General features: G+C 42.6%; 1 protein-coding gene across 3 annotated transcripts in view; it reads left to right on the forward strand.

Moving 5' to 3' along the window:
• The window catches only part of EDD1 (glycine-tRNA ligase), a 218,578-nt gene that overhangs the window by 42,678 nt on the left and 151,189 nt on the right, over positions 1-24,711 (forward strand). For all 3 annotated transcript variants that reach the window (XR_015690444.1, XM_087675465.1, XM_087675475.1), the window contains exons 6-8: positions 5,776-5,831; positions 5,938-6,015; positions 6,277-6,351. Coding sequence is in view for 2 of the 3 variants with exons in the window: in XM_087675465.1 (XP_087531591.1) it covers positions 5,776-5,831; positions 5,938-6,015; positions 6,277-6,351 (209 nt within the window). In the remaining variant the exon portion in view is untranslated. The remainder of the gene's footprint in view (positions 1-5,775; positions 5,832-5,937; positions 6,016-6,276; positions 6,352-24,711) is intronic.

Here is a 24,711-nt window from a genome sequence, read left to right on the forward strand (position 1 = left end):
TTTGAATGGAGAGTGATCGGCAACAGTTGCTTTGCTCTGTCAACAGCTGCAAGCTGCGGTTGGAAGGCTGGAAACAGGCACTAGACTGTAGATGGCAGCAAGGGACAATTGAGATTGTGATATCCTCGGCGAAAGGGGTGTGGGCAGTAAGCTGAAAACACTTGAAACCTTCAAAAACGAGATTTTGATGCAGTGGAAGAAGAAGAGAAGTGGATGCCGAACCCGCCACCGGCCTTTGCCGTCACTGAAGTGGACAATCTTTGTCGCCGTTTGAGCAGATTCAGCTCTTATACCATGTGAAAAGATGATGTACCAGCGAGACAGTAGGGTTTGCGGAGAGGAACATGGAGTGAACTCGATAAACATGGAGAAGAGAACAGAAGAGAGAAGAAACTCTGATGAATGGAATGATGAAGTTCTAAATCATGGAGTGAATGTGATACAAGGGAACAAGGGTGCCGTAGCACAAGGAAGATGATGAAGACAGCCACGAACCACAAACCGCAATGTCCTCTTGAAGGGATGTGAGGGTAGTGGAGAGGCTTGAGAGAAGAGGTGACAGACTGAATGAATCAGTTGTGGTGAATGAATGAGAGAGTGGCCTATAAATAGGCACAGTCAGTCTAGGGTGGCGCCCCTTTTTGGTTTTGCAAACCCTAAGCGTAAAATGCAGAAACATAAAAATGTAAACTGTAGGTGAAGGGTTTCTCAAGAGAGGCAATAGAAGAAATGGGTGGGTTTTGAAATCGTAGTGTAAATGATATAGATGAAGATTAATTAAATTGATTTCATTGATTTGATGGTGGAAATTGAAATGAAGATAATGATGCAGAATGCATACAAGGTGAAACACTATACTCATTGATTATGAGAAGCATAATTCAAAGAAGAGAGAGGAAAAGAAGAGTTATGGATATTTTTCTTATAATCTTCGTGTATAAACATAGAAGAAAGGATCTTCAAGAGAAGTTTTTCCATGATCAAGATATGTCACCCTAGCTTCATCGTGATCTTTACGAAAATGTTGCAAAAGAGGAGAAGTCAAGAGGGAAGGAGGAACAAAAGTCGAACTCGTGTACCTTGCATTGGAGTAGATGGAATAGTTTGAAAGAAAGAGTAGATGTAATAGTTTGAAAGAAAGGAATATACTCTAGATCTCTTTCTCCAACAGGGGTTCCTTGTTGAGCTAAAAATGCATTAGCTTGATTTAAACAATCCCAAAACATGCTTAATTAATGAAGAAACCATCTTATTTAAAAAAGAAATACAATCTTAGAGAGTTTTTTTGTCCCACATGCAAAACCCTAATTTGGGTACCCCAAACGTTCTATAAATAGACATGCTGTCATGGGGACGTGAAATTTTTAGATGCTTTAATCTTGCTAGTAACATTTGATTAAGTTACTAATCAAATGTGCAAGGTTGTTTAGCACATGTGATACACATGGCAGTTATTTCATGGGAACGGGCCAAGGACCCCAAGGATGCAGTGGGTGTTAAAGGCAAAAGTTGCGTTAAGTTATGCCAACTGGGTTTTGGTGGTCAGTTGGTGCCAGGTTGGACCCTAGGACAATTGTTCAGCCATTAAGTGGCAGTGGTGACACTAGGGACTAGCATTAATTAATTAATTAATGCTAGTTTAAGGGTCAACGGAGGTCGGGAACCACTCCAAATTGCAAATGGCCTAGCCAATTTCATTAGAGATGGGCATGTTTAATTTTGGGCAGGGTCAAAAGGGTTGACATTAATTTTCAGAATTAATTAATTCTGAAAAATTAATTTAATGGCTGAAAATGCATTAGGAAGGCTACCACTTGGCTAAACTTTCCCATGCAACTAGGGAGAAGGTTGTTGGAGGGTGGTGGAAGCTGAATGGCAACCATTCGGAGCTTGGTGGAGGGAGAGGAGGTGATTAGATTTGGCTCTGAGAGGCGACGACGACTTATCGCGCACCGTGACAGGACAGGAGGGCAGCAAGTTTTCTCTTCCGCCTCAAGAGAGGCGGCGGTAGGAGAGGAGGGCTCGTCAGCGAATCTAGCGGAGTTGGTGTTTATCCCCCTTTTGAAGTTGTTGGTGCCATCAGATTTGTCATTAGAGCTACGAATCAAAAGATACATTTCAGCTGATTTTCTCTCTTTCTATAGCATTCTCTCATCTCCTGCAGTCTATGCTCAAGTATTCTCAGCAATTCTCAGCCATGGGTAGCAGAGTACAGCCGCCACCTTGGGACTTGTGTAATGAGTCAAAGGCATTGTACACTGAAATCAGCACTGGAAATTCGTGGAATTGTGAGGATTTCAGATGCCAGCCCATCTATTGTGAATTTGGGGCAGCATTTGACCAGTTGGGGTTCCATTAGAGCTTAGAGCAAGTCCTAGGTGAAAATCAAGGGGCAATTTGCCCGAATGCTTTGTTGATTATTGGAACGACAAGGGGCTTTTGAATTAGCCAAGGAGATCATGAAATCTCGGCTTGTAATTTATCCATCAGCAATTGAAATTAAAGAAATACTAAAAGGGGCACCAGTTTTGGGGCCAACAGGGTATCCACTGTCCAAGTTAATGAAGGTAAAGTGAGCATTTCAGTTTATGTTCATTTGCTAAATGCTGTAATTAAGTGCTTAATCAGGTTAAACCACCCTATCTGAGAAGGAAGGCTGGTTTCACATGCAGCCCACCACTAAGATTGTAGATTGGCATTAACAAAAGTCACGATTAATCTAGAGCTAGATTGCTAGATGAGGCAAAAGAAATCAGAGAGAGATATATTTGGATATACTATAAAAAAATATTAGATAAAACTAAGCAGCCAAGAACTTACAAGAGATATGCTCTTTGTTTTGTGTTTATCAGTTTGTGCTTTGTCATACGATTGGTTTTGTGTTTTCTGTGTTTAGAACATTTCTTTAGAGCCCCATTCTTGTTGGATTTCTCGACGGCCTTGCAACATCATTAGATTTATGCACAAGATCTGAGGAGAAAGAATTGATTATACCTTAATTGAGTAGCTGTTGTTAAAAGGCTGTTGTTTTGTCAAGCTCTTCAATCTCCTTGGCTTTGTGAGCCATAATCAGGTGCAACTCCTCGTTTGTAATAGGATAGGGAATGGTTTATCTAGGGTAATTGGAAGTTTCTCCATCCATGTCGGAAACCTTGCGGAGTAGATTGGGAAACCCACTTCCACTCAGTTCTCAACAAAGGTTGCTTGGGAGATCGAGTTGATGTGGAAGTGTTCGATGTTATCTTCCTTCTATAGTTTCTTGTTTCTAAAGACGGAACTTTTTGACCAAGGGGTCTATATTTCTTCAATAAGTACATAGCTTTGATACCATGTACAGAAATGCCTGACTATAGAGTACAAACACAATCGCACCAAAAACACTTTGACTGATAAAGAGACACAGTTAGGGTTAGGGTTAACACAAACACAATGAACACAAAAGATAAAGAAATTTCTATAAAGAATGAATATAATGCTCAATGCAGCAAACGCACTATGCAAGGTGAAAATCGACCGCCAAACTCATATGCATATAGAACAGGGGTAGAGAGTATGAGCATGAGAGTGCATTGTACTTTGACGGATCTCGAAATGCAGCAGGCAGCCTTCGAAGATGTTGGAGTAGAAGGGCAGCAAATGCAGCAAGTACTGATGTGGCAGTGTAGCGATGCAGCAAATCTGGTAAATGCAGCGATTTGTATGACATAGCAGATCAGGTGGCTCCAGAAATAGCAAAATGCACATGCTTGGTGATGTGGCAGATCACGTGGCTCTAGGAACAGCAAAAGGCAGGTTTAGGCTGGGAATACAAGCTGCAAATGTAGTAGACAGGCCATATGGCAGCTGATCAAATTGTAGACAGCAGTAGGCTGGTTGGAGAGCAAGCTGGAAGGCTAGAAACAGTCACGAACAGCACCAGATAGGTTGGACAATAGATGCCTAATGATAGGATGCAGTGGGCATTAGCTCGAGTTGAGATATCCTTTGTAAATGGGGTGTGGACAGCAAAGTTAAGACAATTGCAAACTTCAAAAAGGTGATTGAGACTGAGTGGTGGGCAGCCTATCTATTGATTGATTGTTGGGTCCTCCCAAATTAGGGTTTGGCTTTTGGGACACGGACTCTCTCTAGGAACAGACTTCTTTTTTAAGAAAGTTTGGTAATTGAATTAATTGAGCTTGTTTTGGGGGCGTTTAATGTGGCTAATCAATATGTAATGCATTTTTAGCTCAACACCACGATGTCCAAGAATATAATATTTCCCTTCTTACGTATACTTGTTGTCCTTAGTAGTATCCTTAGCTACAAAATCAAACAAGCAACTCTCAAGCAAGCATATTGACCCCATACATTTTATGTCTCTGGAGAGTTCATCCACTTGATGGAAAAGAAATGACATTCAACAACTCGATGCAAGACTATTTGTAGATCTACAAGGTTGGGTCAACGTGAAAGGTAGAGCCATATCGTGTCCATACTAGAAAGCTATTATGGGACAAAATTGGTGATCGAGGAAAATATGAGGTCACCTACAAGATACAGATGTCTAAGACAAGGCTGCCACAAAATAATGATCGAAGTGCCATAGCTATCACCTCAATTTCCCTTGGGCAAGGCATATAAAGCTGCTAGAAAACAAGATGGCTGTCGAGCCCAAGACTTGTCTTAAAGGTAGTTTGCATCCACATATGGTGAAATCAAATCTTGCATGAACATTTTGAGATGAAGAGTGTCTCATAGGTGAAAGCCACTTCCGCGTTTATCTCTTCATGTTAAAGAGTTTTTTCTGTCTTATGTCACACATGTGAAGGATCTGAGGGGCAAATTGGCTGCTGTTGACACCAAATTGACTGTAGACAGTTTGTTCACACATTGTTCAGGAAGTTGCTTGAGGGATTCGATGGGCTCATGACCTTTATGACATTGAAGCAAGATGAATAAGCCTTATTTTTGAGATAGTTTCTATTCTGTTAGAAGAGTGTGGAACAAGAGATTTGTGGCAGACACATGAGAAGAGAAGGCATTACTAGGAAGGTAAAGATGAAGGCTAAGGTCAAATACTGGTATCATGACAAGAAGGGTCAGAATATCCAAAATTGTTAGAAGAAGAAGAAGGACATGCAGAAGAAGGTTGCAATAAGTTCTTCCTTTGATGATGATTCGTGAATTAGGTTTAATACCAACAACACAAGTACAAGGGGCACATCAAGGATAATGCATCATTCTACTAATGTGCATTTGCATTAGAGGACTAACGTGACATTTGATTTATTTCTTGTCTCATGTGAAAAGGGTTCCTGTTACGGACTTGGATGAGTAACATATGGAAATCTAGTTTGTACAAGCTTGAATGAATGGCCTATGCCATATCTCATGTATCCTCAGTCAGTTGAAGCATGATATTTAGCTCTCATTATCTTTGTAAAAGTTTGTGAGCATGTGGTTAAGTTTCTATATCTTTGTCTTTTCTCTATTTCCCATGGCTGCCAAAGTGATTACCAATGATCTTCTGATTGCTTTTGCTTGCCTAAAACAGTTGCACAAAATTGGTGTTTTGGTCCCTTCACTAGGCTTATGTTAGTGTCTTTCTTTGTGCTTTAGCTTGGTATTCACTTTTTGTTGAATAATATAGTCGGTTGCATTTTCTACGAGCATGAATGCATTTGGAATGAGCATAGGCATACGTAAATAATTTCCCTGTATCGTCTAGTCAATTGGTTGTCTTCATTCTATACTAAGAAATGAGATTAATGTTATGCCAGTGTCTATTTTCAGGCATAGACATACACTCCCATGATGTACGGTTTGTTGAAGATAATTGGGAGAGTCCAGTTATGGCTCCTAACTCATCCTTTACATTTCAAACCAGCTGCAACCTTTTGAGTAGTGTATTCTTATCTTCTTTTGTCTTTTCTGATGGCATACTGTTCTTTACAGGTTTTAGGTGCTTGGGGTTTAGGTTGGGAGGTTTGGATGGATGGAATGGAGATAACACAGTTCACGTATTTCCAACAGGTTAATTACCATCCTTTTTCCTTACTAGAGGGCTTGATGTGTTATACCAGAAATTGCAAGATTTAAACATTTTAAGCTCTTCCTATACATATTTTGGAACTTCGTAAGGTCACTGTTTTAATATGCATCGTGGGTTCTTCATTATTAAACATGGAGATAGGTATAATTCGTCTGTTCTTAGAAGAATAGATCCAAATAAAGCAATTGGGTTATAGCTGATAAGATGCTCTAATTGACAACTTGGTTGGGTGCCTATAACAGGCTGGAGGCATGCCCTTGATGCCTGTTTCTGTTGAGATAACATATGGACTGGAGCGGATACTAATGGCAGTACAGGTGACAACAACATGGAATTTTCTTTGTATCTGCTGACATGTCTTTTTTAACAGCCGTATTATGCACTGTGATTAACATGGAGAGTTTTTGTAAGATCCACTCATGTTCCTACTTTCTGGTGGAATGCGTGGCTTATTCAAAAGGTGATAAATACATGATGTCTTAGGGAGTGACAACTTAGAGTCAAAAATGATAGTAAAGCAATGTAAGGCGATTTTGAGAAAGATCTCCAAGATTAAATGTCTTGAAGTGACAGTAGTGGAGAATGTTTCAAGTATAGTAACTATGGGAAAGATCTCCCAGATTAAATGTCTTGAAGCAATTGTAGTGGAGAATGTCTTGAAGTGGCAGTAGTGGAGAATGTTTGAAGTATAGTAAGTATGGGAGATGAGCATGGAGAAAATCAAATGGTTTCATGCAGTGTAAGCAGTTCATTGATCCCACAACCTAGTCCAAGTAATGAAGTGTGAGAAATCTGGAAATTGAGAAGTAAGCCAGACAAAAATGCATGAATTGGGCCAAAATTTCTGATTGGAAAACAGATTTTGAAGAAACCTGAAAGTTAACATTATATCTTCACAGTTAGACATGACCATGGCATATGATAAATTGTCCCTTGATTGAATATCTTTGACAAGAAGCTGGTGCAATACTCCTTTTGTCAAGAAAAAGTGGAAAGATTTCTTTTCAACCAAGATTGTAATGAGTTCCATGAGCTTCTATTCATGTAGGAGGAAGAAACTTTGTGGAGTATGTTGAGCTAAAAGAAGCATTACATGCTGAATTAGCCTCTTAAATAGACCTAAGCATGCTTAATTAATGAAAACCCTAAAATGGTGTGCGGTTCTGGAGAGTTATAAATAGGGCGAGGTACGAGGTCTCGAAACTTTCTATAAATGGGTAGGCTGCCCTCCATTCAGCTCAATCTCGTTTTTGTAGGTTTCAGGCCCTGTAGCTTTGCCACACCCTGTTCATGGAGGACATCTCAGCCAAGGCTGCCCGATCTTGTCTACATCCATTTGGGGCCTGTTTCCAGCCTTCATCGTGTAGTCCACACCAACGACAACTGTTGTCCAGCCCTAATTGTTGTTGCTGTCCATCTATGTTGTCACCAGCTGCCACGTGGCATTCCTTTGCTGTGTTTGTACTTGCTGGCTGCTGCCCTGCCCAAGACGAGTGCAGGAAGTTTGTGTTTGCTGCTGCATAATGTACATATACCTGAAATCTTGGGTCTTTTGAGACATGACCCCAATACTCTTTCTTCAAGGGCTCATCTTGAAGGTGGTTCTTATTACCTTAAAGTTGACTTGAAGTAAATGTGATGGTTAAATTGTGATAAGTTTTAAAGGACAGCTGATGAAGAGTATGGTTGCGCAAAGAAGGAAAATTTATCCTCGCTGGACCTTAATGATTTCAAGGAGTTTAGGGATAATTTCTACTTTTTCCAAGGTGCAGCTTTTTAAGCACGGACATGCTGACATCATAGGTCTAGCTACTTCATGTTAGCAGACATTTATGTCGTGCACAATCATCTCCTGCCTGTGAACCTCAGTTTGAGTCAGACCATGACATTAGGAGTTCTAACATTTTTGTTTGTTGATCATTTCATGTGTTTTGATGGAGGTGGCATCCTTGCATCTCAGTTTTAAACTGTTTAGGTGGGTGTTCATCCTTCACACTGGTAGCCTTTTATTTTAGGGTGTGCATTTCTTTTTTATGCTACATACTAGCGTATTCACACTAGACACTGAGGCAATCTGGTTTTTGTGTTTTATTTAATGCTGATGACCAGCATTAAATGCTGGTTTGCCAGTTTTAGTGCATGCTTTTGTACCAGGTTGGCCAGTTTTGAGGCTGACCATCGATTTAAGTAGTCCCCCACATTTGGCAGATCATTCCTCTTTCTTCCCTTTGTAGATGCTGTCCACTGTCTATTATCCGGTGGCTGTTCTCTGTCATCTGGTGTATTCTCTGTCATGAGCCTGATTCAGTGCCCTCGGCTTCGGTCTCCATGCAGGGAGTGGTCAGTTTGCTTTATATTCAGCATTCCATTGAGCTCAATGCATATTTCTTCTTCCATTCTCTATGTTTATTTCAGTATGTCTTCCATTCACTCTCCATGTGCATGTCCTTCTCCATTTGCACACTCTCACATGGTATCATCACCAAAAAGAGAGGATCCAAAGGTTCTACGAAGAGGAGAGCATACTCTCCTGGCTGTGTGGTGCAGATTTGTCACAAATAACGTTGATTTTCTGTGCTGTGGAGGCCTTCTTTGACATGTGCGGAGCATCTACAACTTGTGTTGCAGCAATGTAGTTGATTTCTCCTCGGTTCAGGTGCCTAGCATCAAAATGCAGCAATTTGTTGTGTGTTTTGCAGATTCTTTAAAGGAAGATGGATCGTGGGTTTGATAGGTTGGATGATTTAGATGAGGAAACCATCCAATCTTCCAAAGACCAATGTTCCCATCAGTGAGAATGGCATGAGGAGCAACATGAAGAAGATTGAAGATAAGAGCCATGATCATTTAGAGATTGGCACTTTGATAGATCAAAAGGAAAGGATCAGCCTTGTTTCCCATTAGCTTCTTTATATGTTTCTAATAGGGCTCCTACTGAAGGGTTCCACATGGCCATTTTGGCATTGTCAATACAAGTGCTTGTTCTTCCATTACTACCCGAGAAATATTGACTTGATGACAAGAGCTACTTCCTTTGGCCCTGCAAAGTGGAGTGTATATTGGATACCTTTGATCTATGGACTTTGTGATTACCTTGATACCTCGTCCAATGGAGGTTCCACTTATGGCGTATTGGTTCTATTATTGATCAGGTGGCTCTTTCAGATCGTCTCAACTCTTGAGCCTAATCTTTTCTCTTCATGAGTTGGTAGGATTAAATCCTTGTTCATGCTCCTAGAATCAAAACCACAGTAGAGGTTTGGACAAAGCTATCCTCTCTTTACTAGTTGAAGAGCTTTGCCCACCACATTGTCATAGAAAAGAAGCTCTGAATTTTGTCAATTCATGACTCTCTTTTCATGAAGTACCACGTCAACAAGATGGAGGAGCTACAAGATGAGGTTGCATCTCTTGGCAAGATGATGTCATTTGAAGGTATGGCGATGATTCTCACTTCTCGTCTTCCATGTCTGTAGTATGATGTCTTCTACACCAGCTTACTCACCTCTAGAATTCGTGATACTATTCTTTGGGAGAAACTAGCCTTGCTTGTTTTGGAACAAGAAGGGTGACTCAAGTAGCTTGGAACCGTTGGATCCATATCCACCAATGCTTTTACTTGTAGTTTCAGCAGGGGTCAACAAGGACAAGAAGGATAAGAACAAGAAGCAACAGCGAGTTAAGCCCTGGGAGATTTATTGAGATTGTGATACAGATTCAGAGGGGAAGCAACAAGGAAAGTCTAAATGCCCACATTATGGGAAGGGCACCCATTGGAAGGAGAAGTGTTGGAAGAAATATCCTCATCTTCATCCACAAAGGATAGATGGAGCTACATCATGTGAGCTTGCCTCTACCTTTGCCCTAGCTGTTACTTATGAGTTTGTGTTTCTTCATGTTTATGAGATGGAGTAGCCTTTTACCTGGGTTGTCTTGCCTTCAAAGAGGCCTTGGCTCATTGACAACGGTGCTTGAGTCATATGACTTCTCCAGGAGATTGGCTCTAGAATCTCCGTTCATCAGAGGGTAGAGTTATATAGGTGACATTTTGTTGGTTCCCATTCAAAGCATTGGCGCTTTGTTGGTATTGCCTAATTGTCCATTGAGCTTCGTCTTTAAGAGGTGTTGGAGGGCAGCTAAAGATCCTCTAGGATTTTCCATGATGACATCATCAATGATGCAAGCAATGACATGACATGGCATATACACAGGATGGGCAGAAATGCTCGGGGGAGGATGGCCTCTCTAAGGCTTTGTTTACTACCTACTAAGAAGTGGTGAAGGACCCCCTACTGAGGGCTTTCCAGGAGATCTTCACCTCAAGACAGATGCTAGGGAGTCTCTCAGCAGGCCTTATGAGTCTTCTCCCCAAAGGGGGAGACTGGTTGGAGCTCTCCCAGTGGAGACCGATCACTTTATTGTTAGTGGCCTATAAGGCACTGGCAAAGATGATTGGTAAGCAATTACGCCCCGTACTTCGAGATATCATTTATGACACACAGACAGGCTTTGTCCAGGATAGGAGCATCCTAGACAATGTATTTACATTCATTGAGGCGACAGAGTGGGCTCAGCACAGTGGGCAGGGACTAGCAGTATTACTCTTGTATTTTGAGAAAGCTTATGACAGGGTGGACTGGGATTTCCTAGAGGGCACCGTGGTGAAGTTGGGATTCCCCGACCGACCCTTGGATTCGCGAGGTCTCCGGCCTGTACAGATCAGCCACGAGCAGGGTTCTCATAAGCGGAAGGCGAGGGCAGGAGTTTCGGCTGTAGAGATCGGTTCGACGGGGCTGTCCCGTGGCCCCATACCTGTTCCTACTCTTTGCATAGGCGATGTATCACTTCCTCAGGTCACATGTAAGCGGAGTACGCGGCCTTCGACTTCCAGTGAGAGAGGAGATTGAGTTGTTAGACTCAGAGTATGTAGACGACACATGCCTCTACATAAAGGACAATGAGGTGATGCTGGAGAGAATGAGGCTGGCTCTTGACGTGTTCTGCGTTGCAGCGGGAGTGAAAATCAATTGGCAAAAGTCGGTTGGTTTTCTCACAGATCCGGACTTTAGCAAGGAGTGGGGCATCCACCTGGGATTTAGATAGGTGAGCAGAGGGCAGACCGTTAGATACCTAGGGTTCCAGGTGGGACTCGACATCACTCGTGCCCAGCAGTTTCTTCCTATCCTTGATTCTATTTGGAGGAAACTGACCTACTGGAGCACGGTTCGCCTCTCACTAGCCAGTTGAGCCCTGGTGGTTAACTAGGTCCTCCTAGCGACGGCTTGGTACTTCACCTCGTGTTGATGCTTCTTCAGGAGGGCCTTCAGGATTGTAAACCGAGGCTTGGTGGCGAGTGGAGGCCGTCCCTGAGATGGATCTTCACGTCAGCCCCGATCCAACCCCCCCGCCCCCCCCCAAAGATCACCTTTTCTTCGGAGCCTACTCCGCGTGTGGCAGGGCCTCCGTAACGCCCCAACCCTGAGCTCTACAGGTTGCCAAAAGGAAATAGACCGTCAGACGGTGATCTGGAACCTCCAGGTCAAAGATCGGGAAGGGGCACGGATAGGTGAGCGCCCCCACATCCAATGGGCTGGGTGGGAGCCCCCGGCCCCGCTCGTTCCATCAGGACATGGCGGGAGGTGTACAAGATGGCGGACGAGGAGGTGCTACAGTGAGTATCAGGTTGCACGAGAGGAGTGGAGTTGAGGAGAAGAGAGATAGACGCAGCAATACCTCCGGAGTGGCTTGCCCCCCAACCCCCCCCCCCGGATACGAGAGCCGATAGAGCCCGGGGAGGTATGGGCAGCTAGGTTCTCTCCAGCAGGCATGCCCCTTCAGGTGGCAGGTAGAGTGGGTGGTGCCTCCCTGGGGACCTTCTTCGCCGTTTAGGAGGGGGGACGTCTGGCCCTTGACAGAGGGCATCAGGATGAGGGGATTACCACCCTTTCCTGGAGGAGGATTCGGGTGGTGGGTCTTCAGGGGAAGACTTGGTGACTGGACCCCTATGTTTTCTGGAGGGAGCTCAAGGAGTGGTGCCTTTGGATCTGGGATGGCGGACCACTTGATGAGCTAGAGTGGGATCCAGGAGAGTGGCTATGGCCCACCTCTGCGGTCCCCAAAAAGCCACCCAAGTTCCTAGAGTATACTGCCAGGATTGGCAGATATGTACTGATGCAGGAGGATATGGACTGGGCGCCGTCAAGCAGGAGTCACTGGGTGGAGCATAACATCACGGAGCCCTTCTGACGGACCTTTTGGCACCGCCTATGGGATAGCTGGAGGCCGAGAAGGGTGTCGTATTTTTTATGGGCTGGTGGCACATGGAGGCTTGGCAGTGGAAAGCTGGCTTGCCCGGATGCAGAAGCAGGGAGGTTGTAAGCGCTGCACACAGTAGCCTTTGGAAACCCCAAAGCACTGCCTTTGGTATTGTGAGGAGGCGCAGCTCGTGTGGAGAGGAGCATGTCGTATCCTTCAACGTATAGCACCCAGCCTTGGGGTGTATCTCATGGGGCGCTGTCTGTTGGCAGGCAGCCAACCAGGGCCGTCACCTTTTGTATGAGGCCGAGATGCAAGACACGATATTCACGATTGAGGCAGGGTCATGCGCAGTGGTCAGTCTGGAGGCTCTACCCATCCGCCAGGCACTGGAGCCCACAACAGACTGCTCGAAGGTAAGGGAGATCATAGGGAGTCTTATTGGATGGCATATTTGGAAGGCGCAATGCCAGGTGGCTTTCGGCGGAGAGAGACTTTCAGCACATGCGACCTTAGCAGAGCTCTGTACCTCCATTATCCACTCCCTCCGCGGCTGATGGGATAAGGTGCAGGGCGAGTCCAGGACTTGTCAGGAGCTCTGTGGTCACTTCATGCGTACCTGGGCAGCCAGGGTCTGTTCTTTGTGATGCAGGCAGGCAGCCTCATTTGGCGATATACATCACCCCCCCATGGCTGCTTGCCCCCATCCCCCCTAGACTGCCTTGAGAGGCTTGTATACATGATGTATTGGTGACTCTGCTTCAGCTCCAGCTAGTCTGTTGAGCATGAGCACTCGGTTGTAATTAGTTTTTTGAGTAATATAATCAGCCACATTTTACTTGCAAAAATCTATTCAGTGTGCTCATTGTCTCTGAGTTACCCTAACCCTAACTGTGTTTTCTTATCAGTTTGTGCCCTGTTGTATGATTGTATTTGTGTTATGTGCGGTAGGGCATTTCTTTACATGATATTAGAGCTAGGTACTCTCCAAAGAAACCTAGGCCTTTGATTTTAACGCTCTTCGCAGACGTAGGAACAACAAGAGGGCAAGATGACTTTGAACACTACATCATTGCCTCATTCTCTTGAGGCAATCCATCGAGAAAGGAGGGGTGGGTCTTATAGCTTGCTTTGCAAAGCTTGGACATAGTCGGAGAGACATTGGACTATCATGCAGTCCAAAGATTCTATGAGATCTCAAGAGTTGGAGTATGACCTCATTCTTATGTATTGGGGTCAACAATAACTTGAAGGTAAATCTGAGTTTCCCCCTTTAGATTTAGTGCACTGGTCTAATGATTTTGTAGGAAGGAGGAAGCTCCACAAGGGATTGGCCATCCTTCTTGTGAAAACGGGCATGGAGTACGAACCATTCAACTGCTTCCATCTACATCCACACCATTCACATCTTTACCTCTCTTATCTATACCATTCACATCTCTTCTCTCATTTATGTTGAGAAACTAAGCCATTCGGTATATTTTCCCCTCTCCATTTCTATTTTTGGTTTCCATTTAGAATCCCAAAAAGGATTTTTGGACGCTTCCTAAGAGAGTGAGGGCACCACACGAGACTTCAGCAAGGGCCACTTGAGAAAGTCTTGTTGGGAATAAAGACCTCGTGCCTTTTAAATGTGCTCAGGTGTGAACACACCCTTAGTACTTGTACTTACACATATATATCTATCTAAAAACCTAAAGGTACACCCTCGTCATTGTATCTGAAAACGTGTTCACTCTCCACTCTGCTCTCTCTTACTCTCTCTGTCTCTCATTGCGAGTAGGACAGTTTGTCTCGATCTTCGTGCCTAACGGGACCCTATAAATTGGTATCAGAGCTGCAGTTGAGGCGTTCGTGCCTCTGGGAGTTTGAACAGGAAAGGCGAGCATGAGAGTTACCAACGTGACGTGTAGGCAGTGGATAGCGGTAGACAGCAGTCAGTCGCAATGAGACCAGACGATTGCTGGAGACCAGGCGAGAGGCTGGAGCCTAGGCGACAAGTGCAGAGGCAGTTGACTGGAGCAGGCGTGGACCAGGGGCGTTGTCAAGATTGTGGGAGAGAAGGAAGGAGTCTCACTTGTAGCTTTCTTGCTTGCACAATGGGGGAATACACACACAGGTGGAGGCTGAAAACAGTTGTTCTCTTCTTAGTTGTGTAAGCCAAAAGATCTCTAGTATATAGAAATAGAAGAACCCTATATATGGGTCTCAACCAAATTCAACTAACTAAGGTGGCATACTAACTGAGCCACGAACTAGAGTAGATAAGGATAGCTGTCATCTAGCTATTATTCATGGGCGGTGTACCAACCGTATCTGCAACTAACAAGTCGGTGACATAAATGCACAACGGTCACCCTGGCATATTACGATTGGAGCTCGATATCTCAACACTCCCCCTCGAGCCTAATCTTAATTTCTGCACACCAAGTAGGTCTCTGAACTTGCGCAGCTTCTCTGCGTCCAATGCCTTCGTAAATATGTCAGCTATCTGATCCTCTGTGCTGACATAAACTAGATCAATAAGACCTAGTAAAACCCTCTCCCGCACATAGTGATAATGCACCTCAACGTGCTTTGTTCAAGCATGATAGACTGGGTTATTTGCTAAGTGTATACTTTTAATGTTGTCACAATAAATGACAATTGGCCCATCTGTAGGCTGATGCATATCATAAAGTAGCTTATGCAACCAAGCTACCTCACATGTAGCCATTTCTGCACCCCTGTACTCAGCCTCCGTGCTCGACAAGGCAACTGTAAGCTGTTTCTTGTTGCTCCAAGTGACTGCAGCACTCCCAAAAGAGAACACATATCCACTGATAGATCGTCTATCAGAAATACGACCAGCCCAATCAGCATCAGTGTATCCATACAACTGTATCTGAACCCCAGTCTCATAAAGTAGTCCATAGTGCAATGTGGACTTCACATACCTGAGTATGCGTCTAGTCGCATCTAAATGCGGTTTCCTTGGAGCCTACATAAATTGACTTACCAATCCAAGAGCATAGCTCAAATTTGGCCTGGTAATAGTCATATAAATCAAACTTCCTACTATGCGTCTGTACATAGCAGGGTCTTCGAGAAGCTCACCTACATCTGCGCTCAGCTTCACATTCTGCTCCAAAGAAACTCAAATAGGCTTACAGCCTGTCATCCCATATTTGGATAGCATGTTCAATCCATAGTGCCTCTGTAAGAGCCATATCCCACTTGGTGATCTAATCACCTCAATGCCCAAGAAATAACGCAGCTCTTCTAAATCCTTCATCTTAAACTTCTGCTTCAATAGCATTTTCACATAAAGGATATCTTCATCACTATCACCTGTGATAATTAAATCATCAACATAAATGACAAGCAACATAATACCTTTCTCTGTTTTTCTCACATAAAGTGAGAAATCTGCCTTGGAAATCTGAAAGCCAATAGTGACAAGATACTGTCCTATCTTGTCAGACCATGCTCTAGGTGCTTGCTTCAAGCCATACAATGCTTTCTTCAACCTGCAAACAAACTCAGGATGAACAACATGTACATAACTTGGTGGTTGCTCCATATATACCTCTTCTTGCAAATCACCATGCAAGAAGGCATTCTTTACATCCATCTGATGCAAAGACCATTCCTTTGATGTAGCCATAGCAATGACTGCTCTTACGGTTGCCATCCTTGCAACCGGACTGAATGTTTCTTTATAATCAATGCCATATGTTTGTGCATACCCCTTGACTACTAATCTTGCCTTGTATCTGTTCACAGAACCATCTGCATTGAGCTTCACCTTATAAACCCACTTAAAGCCAATTGCATTCTTATCTTTAGGCAAAGGTACCAATTCCCATGTAGCATTTGCTTCCAAGGCATCCATTTTTTCATCCATGGCTTTCTCCCATTTTTCTTTTCCCATGGCTTGCTCAAAAGAAGTGGGTTCTGGTTCGTGTATCACTTTGACCATATATGCATAGTGAATGGCTGTAAATCCATCATATTTCAGTCTATCCACAGGATACCTAGCTCTGGTAGACCTGCGCAAAGTAGATTTACTCCTAGGTGCTCTCAAAACATCCCCGGTCTTCCTTACTCCAGGTGTAACAATAGAAGGAATACCCAACTCATCATCAATGCTCTGTTCTGAGCCACTGGATTTATCATCCATATAAGAGTGACCTGCATTCACATCAAACATGGGCTGATCTACCTTTTCTTTTCCTTTTTGTGATACCTGCATAGCACTATGTGCATTGCTTTGAGAAGATTCTCCTGATCTCAATCTGCCTGTCTATGGGGAACAATGTGAACCACTGCTAGAGGACGCTCCAGGTCCACTAATATCTTGTGACTGCTGCTGTCAATTCTGTGCAACATTACCATTTTGTGCATCTACATTGTCAATCACATTTACTGGTTTATACCAGCTACTCATCTCATCAAAAACATCTCTGCTCACTGTAAACTTAAGAGTAGAAGGGTTATAGCATCTTTACACTTTCTGCTGGAGAGAGTAAGCAATAAAGATGCACTTATCAGCTTTTGGATCCAACTTGGATCTCAACTCATCTGGTATATGAACATAGACAATGCAACAAAAAATTTTCAAATGAGAAATATCTGGTTTCCTACCAGTATACCTCTCCTCTGGAGTCATCCCATGTATTGCTGCAGTGGGAGTCCTGTTCATTATGTAGACTGTTGTAGCAACTGCCTCAACCCAATAAAAATTTGGCAGGTCTTTTTCATTGAGCATGGCTCGAGATACCTCTCCAATATGCCTGTTTTTTCTTTCTGCAATTTCATTTTGTTGTGGGGTATGAGTACATGAATATTGCTGCTTTATGCCATGCTCCTGCAAGAACCTTGTAAACTCATTTGAGAGGTACTCTCCCCCTCCATCTGACCTTACGCATTTTATTTGCAGGCCTGTTTCTTTTTCAACCATAGCTTTAAGAGTTTTGAAATGCCTAAAAACTTCACTTTTCTTTTTCATAAAATACACCCAAACTTTTCTGCTATAGTCATCAATAAAATTGACAAAATAATGACAGCCTTCAAGAGATATAGCTTTAGTAGTCCACACATCAGAGTGGATTAATTCCAATGGCTTCTTACTCTCTTGAACATGTCTAGGAAATGGTTTCCTTGCCTGTTTTCCAAATTGGCAGGCTTCACATACCTTATGCATTTTTGCAACCTTGAATTTAAGCAATCCTGCAACAATATTTTGGGCCTGCATTGATTTAAGTCGCTGTACATTAACATGACCAATGCGTTTATGCCAGATATCAATATCTGCAACTACACCGGTCCCATGTGCAAACATTGCTGCACTCAATTCAGACATGTCTGCATCCAACGTAAACATTCTGCCCTCCTTATTTCCTTTTACTATCAAGCGACCTTTATTTTTCATATCCTCAACAAAGCATCCATGAGAGTTAAATCTGACTTGCAAGCCCTGCTCAACCATTTGACTAACAGAAACTAGGTTCTTGGTGATATTCGGGACATGAAATACATCCGATAGGTATTTCTTTTTCCCATCTTGCATAGACAAAGGAATTTTTCCAATCTGCACAATAGGATATGCAGTATCATCACCAGCTTCCACAAATCCAGGTTTTTCCATTTTCCTTGTATCCTGCATCCATTTTGCATGACCTGTCATGTGGTTTGATGCACCTGAGTCAACATACCACATATCGTTTCTTTCTTCTGCACTTGTCACAGAATTGGTCATGTGCTGCACCATAAACAAATGCTCATTTCTATCATCACCGTGTCTACTAGAAGATGCATAATTTCCTTGTTGCAATTTTCCATTCATGATGTCATTTACCCAAGTTCTTGACATTGATGCACATTGGACCCCGTGCAATTTGGGGGTTTTACAGTTTTGGTAAAATTTGTGCAGCATCTGGTCATTTTATGTACATGCAAGTTGAATTCCACACAATTTGGACATCAACACTCTGTAAAATTTGGGGGTTTTACTGAAATTGCTCTATTTTGGCAAAATTGGAATGGTCTATGCATGACAGAGAAAATGCAGATGTGTGATTGATACTTTGAGCAGAAAATTTTGGGGCTTTTGACCGTTCGTGTTGAATTTTATGCCCATGGGTACATGTACAACAGAAATTGCAGCTGAAATTTTGGGATTCCTCATGTAATGTGATGTTTGTACTCTTCAGAGAGTTAGGATACATTCAAGACTGCTATGAGCAATTCTAATGTGATCCTTTTGTATGTTGATGTAGAGAGTGCTCTACTTATGATGAATCGGCAGAATAATGCATCCAATAACTCTTCCGGTGCTTTGCATACTAGGGGCAGATCACAGCAAAAGGGCAAACATAATGGCAAGGGACGCAGTAAATCACGTGGCAAAGATGTTGAATGCCATCATTGTTGCAAGAAGGGTCACTTTAAACGTGACTGCTACAAATGGAAGAAAGAGAAAGGAAAAGATAAGAAGACAAATGCAAGGAAGAGAAGAAGGACAGTCAGCCTAAGAAGAGCAATGTAAAAATTGAAGAGGTGAATGTAGTCACTCATGACAGTGACAATGGGAGTGATGTACTCTTTGTCTCTTTACACTTTGGTGCACATGCTTTACTTGCAAATATAGATGATGACATGCATATTTGGATTCTTGATTCAGGTGCTTCATTTCATGTCACCCCTCATCGTGAGTGGTTTTCCGCCTATACAGGGGGTCGACATGGTGTTGTTCATCTTGGGGACAACTATGCATGTGAGATTGCAGGTATTGGTAGTGTGCAGTAACAGTTTCAGCACGGCTCTATCTTTACATTTCATCATGTACGACATGTACCTCAGCTCAAGAAGAGCTTGATCAGCATAGGGCAGCTAGATGATGATGGTTTTCATACCACCTTTGGTGATGGAAAATGGAAGGTCTGTAAGGGATCAAGAGTGATTGCCAGAGGTTGCAAGAGTGATACTTTGTATCCACTTCATGTATCTAGTGTGCGTGACTATGTTGTTGCCATGACTGAGCAGCCAAGCGTTTCTTTGTGGCATGGCCAGCTAGGACACATGAGCCAAACATGAATGAAAGTGCTTTCTCGTTTGGGTTACTTGCCTTGTCTTCGTTATGCTGATTTTGAGCATAGTGATCATTGTATTTATGGCAAACATGCACAGATGTCTCACAAAAAGACTCTTTCTTTGAAATCTTCTCCTCTAGAGTTAGTATATTCAGATGTATGTCAAATGCCAAGATTATCTTTAGCGGGAAAGAAATATTTTGTTGTCACCTTTGTCGATGATGCTACATGGAAGGTATGGGCTTATCCCATTTGTAGCAAGGATGAAGTGCTTGATAAGTTTAAAAAATTCTTAGCATTGGCTGAAAATCAGATAGATAAGACACTTAAGTGTCTTCGCTCTGACAATGGTGGGGAATATGTATCCAAGGCCTTTCAGGCATTTTGTGACAGCAAAGGGATAAAGAGGAAGCTCATTGCCCCTCATAATCCACCCCAAATGGAGTTGCAGAGTGCATGAATTGGACCATACAGGATAAGGTCCGTACGATGTTGTCTCATGCTGCATTACCCCATGGTTTTTGGGCAGAGGTTGCTATGACAACCGTTCACTTGATTAATCGGTCACCAAAGAGGTCTTTGGGGAGAGGAGTTCCCCAAGAAGCGTGGTCGGGCAAGCCACCTTCATATGCTCATATGAAAGTGTTTGGCTGCGAGGCTTTTGTGCGCATTCGTAAAGAAAAACACAGCAAACTTGAGCCAAAGTCTTGTAAATGCATTTTCCTAGGATATGGTGACAAGGGTGAAATGGAGTATAGATTGTGCGATCCCGAGAAAAGGAAAGTAGTACGCAGCAATGACGTTATCTTCTGTGAAGATCACATGCACAAACAACCCGAAAAGACTGAGGAGGTCGGTAAGGTTGTATTCTGGGAAGAAATACCTTTTAGACAGCAAAATGTGCCCGTTGTACAACAGCAAATACCTACTGTAAATGATCATGTAAATGTACGAAATGATGCTGGAAATGATCAGCCAGCTATTGCCCATGATAATGAGCCACTACATGTGCAGGAACAACCAAGACAGTAAGCTGTTAATGCTGATTTGCAGGCTGAAATGCCTGGACAGCATGCTTAAAATGGAAATTTGTAGCAATAGCCAGCAAACAATGATCATTGGGTTAGGAGATCGTCGAGGGCTACTAGACAACCTGCTAGATTTGTTCCTGGTGCAAACAATGTGGCTGATTATGTCATGTTGACTGACTGTGGTGAACCGTTTTGCTTCAAGGAAGCAATGGATAAACAGGACATCAAGAAATGGTATAAGGCCATGTTGTCAGAAATAGAATCTCTTGAGAAAAATGACACTTGGGACTTGGTGCAGTTGCCTAAAGGGTAGAAAACACTTCCATGCAAATGGATTTACAAGATGAAGGTCACTTCTGGTTCCTCACCAAAGTGCAAAGCAAGATTGCTTGCGAAGGGGTACAAACAGGAACATGGAATTGACTTTGATGAGATCTTCTTTCCTGTAGTCAAGATGACTATCTTGAGAACCATTTTAGGCTTGGTTGAAGCTGAAGATATGGAGCTCATACAGATGGATGTAAAGACTGCATTCTTACATGGTGTTCTGCAAGAACACATATATGCAGCAGCCTGAAGGGTTTGTGGAAAAAGGGAAACAGAAGATGGTATGTAAACTCAAAAGGAATTTGTATAGGTTGAAACAAGCACGAAGAGAATGATATCATAAATTTGATACATTTATGCAATCTCAAGGTTTCCATAGAAGTCAAGTGGATCACTGCTTGTACACTAAGAAGGCAACAGATAACAACTTGATTATCTTGGTTTTGTATGTTGATGACATGCTGATTGCTGGCAGGGATACTCATGCCTTGGACTCACTGAAGTAAACTCTTCATGGTAGCTTTGACATGAAGGATCTTGGTGATGCAAATCACATTCTTGGCATGCGAATACTCAGAGATAGGTTAAAAGGATTGCTCTATTTATCTTAGCAGGAGTATATCTCTAAAGTTTTGCAGTGTTTCAATATGGAGGGGGGAAAAACAGTTGGGGCTCCATTGTCTCTATTTGTGAAACTTAGTGCAGAGGACGGCCCTACATCTGATGATGAGAAGGATGAAATGGCCAAGAGACCATAAGCTTCAGCTTATGGCAGTTTGATGTATGCTATGGTTGCTATACGTCGTGACATTGCTTTTGCAGTGGGAGTGGTTAGCAAATACATGGCAACCCTTGGCAAGAAGCATTGGGAAGCACTGAAAGGTATTATGAGATACCTCAAAGGCACAAAGGAGTTGTGCATTTACTTTGGAAAGTAGAAGGCATCAGTTGTTGGCTTTAAGGATGCAAACTATGCTGGTCATGCGGTTTGTAGGAAGTCCACTTCTGGGTATGTGTTTACTTTCATAGAAGGAGCAGTCTCTTGGATCTCTAGGCTACAAAAGTTTGTTGCATTGTCTACTATAGAGGTAGAGTATGTGACTGCCCACTGAGGCATGCAAGGAGGCTTTATGGCTTTCACGTCTAGTGGGAGAGCTTGGCATCACAGAGTTACCTGTTCTCCATTCTGATAGTCAGAGTGCTATCATGCTAGCACGGAATCCTGTCTTTCATGCAAAGACGAAGCACATACAAGTGAAGTACCACTTTATTAGAGATATACTTGACAGCAAAAGCATTGAGCTTGTCAAAGTGCATACAAATGATAACTTTGCAAACCTTTTCATGAAGGGTCTTCCAAGAGAGTTTGCTCATGAGTCATTGCTGACAGATGATGGGATTTGGATAGATATATGTATTTTAGCTTTGTACATAGCTGATTTTTTTCTCCTCTTAAGGCACATTGCCTTTAGGTGTGGGAATAAAGGCCTCGTGTCTTTTAAATGTGCTCGGGTGTGAATACTCCCTTAGCACTTGTTCTTACACATATATATCTATCTAAAAGCCTAAAGGTACACACTCGTCATTGTACTTGAAAACGTGTTCACTCTCTACTCTACTCTCTCTCTCTCTCTCGCACAGTCGGTCTCGATCTCTGTGTCTAACTGGACCCTACAAGTCTGTGCCTACAAATACGGCACTGACTTCTCTCATTCATCATCCCACACATTCATTGCTTCTTGCATCGTGTCACTCTCTTCCATATTCTTCTTTGCTTTCTTTATCCTCTCCACTACCGTGCATACCCAGTGAGGAGGACAGAACAGTTCGTGCGTTTTATGTCTATCTCCACTTGGCGTTTTGTGAGTTAGATCATTTGACATCAACCCTTCTCATCTGGTGTCATGATCGGGTTGCCACAGTTTTACGCCATCTACAACACGCTACACCCTCTTTAAATTTAGTAGATTTTTTTGTATGTAAAGTTGGTAAATTTTAATGTTATTACGTATTACGTCAATACTAACCAATATGATGGCAAGTAGAATGTAGAAAGCTATGTTCCATTGCATCTAGTGTCCATGTGCTGCTACTCGATTGCTATGCATATTAGTGTAACGTCAACATGACCATCTCTTTTCCACCTCATATTTGTTCAACAAAAAAGATATATAAAGATAAATTACAAAAAAGTAGCAAAATTCTAAAAAATATAAAAGTGATGAGTTAAATTCAAAACTTTTAGTCGAGACTCAAGAAAAAGTAGGAAAGCCTCATGAGTCCATCTACTCGATTCTTGTAGAGAGATCTTCATTAGATATTCTTGTGTTTTCTTATCCAGCTGGTTGCGAGCAAATGCCTTGATAGTAGCCATCATCTTGGAGAGATTTCAGTATATCCTTTATCTTTGACAGCTCTTGTGGATTGTGCTTGGCTTCCTTTACAATTGGATGTCCTTTCCTTTACCCTTCAACATTTACCTTTGATATCGTACTAGCAGAGGAAAGTGTTGCACTCCCTTCACTGTGCACCTTCCATATAAGTGCCGTCGCCCAATTCAGACAGGATAGTGTAGTTATCTTCAGAGCTTCAGCTCTGCTGTATCAGCTTGATTCACTTAGCATGATTCAATGATTCATCGTTCATCATCTTCTTCTTCTATGTTTTTTGAGTTTCTCTTTTTCTCTAATTGTTTGTTGTACAACTTTGTGTCTCTCCCTTCAAACCCTATCGTCTCTCTAGTTTGCTTTCACACCACTCATTTTTGACAATTTTCTCCCATACTAGGTATGCTATTTGACATATCTCAATTTTTTGAATGTACTTTCTCTTTTCCGCAAGATTGTGATTCTCATGAAGAAGGGACCTCAAGATATTGGTTCATTAGTCTTGAGGAAGACATACTTTTGTTTTTGAACTCTAAGAAAAGTGAATAGTACAAAAGATTAATTCCTCCATCTATAAGTTTTTCCTCTTGTTTTCCTTCAGTATCTTCATCTCAAGATCATTTTGAAGTAGGCAAATCATCTCGTTCTTCATTTTAATTCAATGCATTTAATGGACCAAAGGAACCTAAAACATTTTCTAGATCTGCATTCACAAACCCTTTTAATCTCCCACTTGTTCTTCCCTTTTCTTTCACTCCATCTTCCTTCACATATCCATTAAGTGCATCTCACATGACTTCACACATCATAGTGGTGGGTCCTTCACCCTTAGTTTCTCATAGCTTGGGATACTCTTCCAGCCAATACCGAGTGTGGATCAATTGGCAATAGAATTTGCCTCTATGGCATTACCTGTAAAGAAAATACCCTAACACAGAAGCATAAACAGAAACCGTACAACAAAGCACAGACTGATAAAATAACACAGTTAGGGTTAGGGTTAGGGTTAGGGTAACTCAGAGACAATGAACACAGTTAATAAATGAAATGATATGACTACTAATAATACGATGCTCAGCAAACACACTTTGCAATGAATGAATATTGAATCTCGAACTCCTGTATCTCAAGGATCAGGGTAGGGATAATGAGCTGGAGAGTGTGTCATACTCTGAACGGATCTCGAATCGCAGCAAGGCAGCCTTCGGATGTCAAACACCAACAAATGCAGCAGTGAGAAGCTGGATCTGATGCAGACAGTAGTGAGGAGAGAGAAAAACAATAAGCGTAGGCAGTAGGTGAGAGAAAGACTAAAAACGCAGGTAGGACAGCCTGCAGGAGAGAGAAAGACTAAAAACGCAGGCAGGACAGCCTGCAGGAAGCAAACTCAGGGCTGTGATGACGTGGTAGGTTGTACGGCAGCAGGCATACGCAAGAACAGCAGTTGCCTGGCTGGAATCAGCTCCAAATTGCGTGAAGAGGGCTGGAAATCAGGCGCCAACTGATGGAGACAGCAATGGACAGCTTCGGCTGAGATATCCTCCACGAATGGGGTGTGGGCAGCAAGCTGAAATATGTGAAATCTGCAAAAACGAGATTAGACG

Source organism: Lygodium microphyllum, chromosome 1 (genome assembly GCF_053477565.2).
Source record: "Lygodium microphyllum isolate KBCC chromosome 1, Lygodium_microphyllum_v1.1.10, whole genome shotgun sequence".
NCBI lineage: Eukaryota > Viridiplantae > Streptophyta > Polypodiopsida > Schizaeales > Lygodiaceae > Lygodium > Lygodium microphyllum.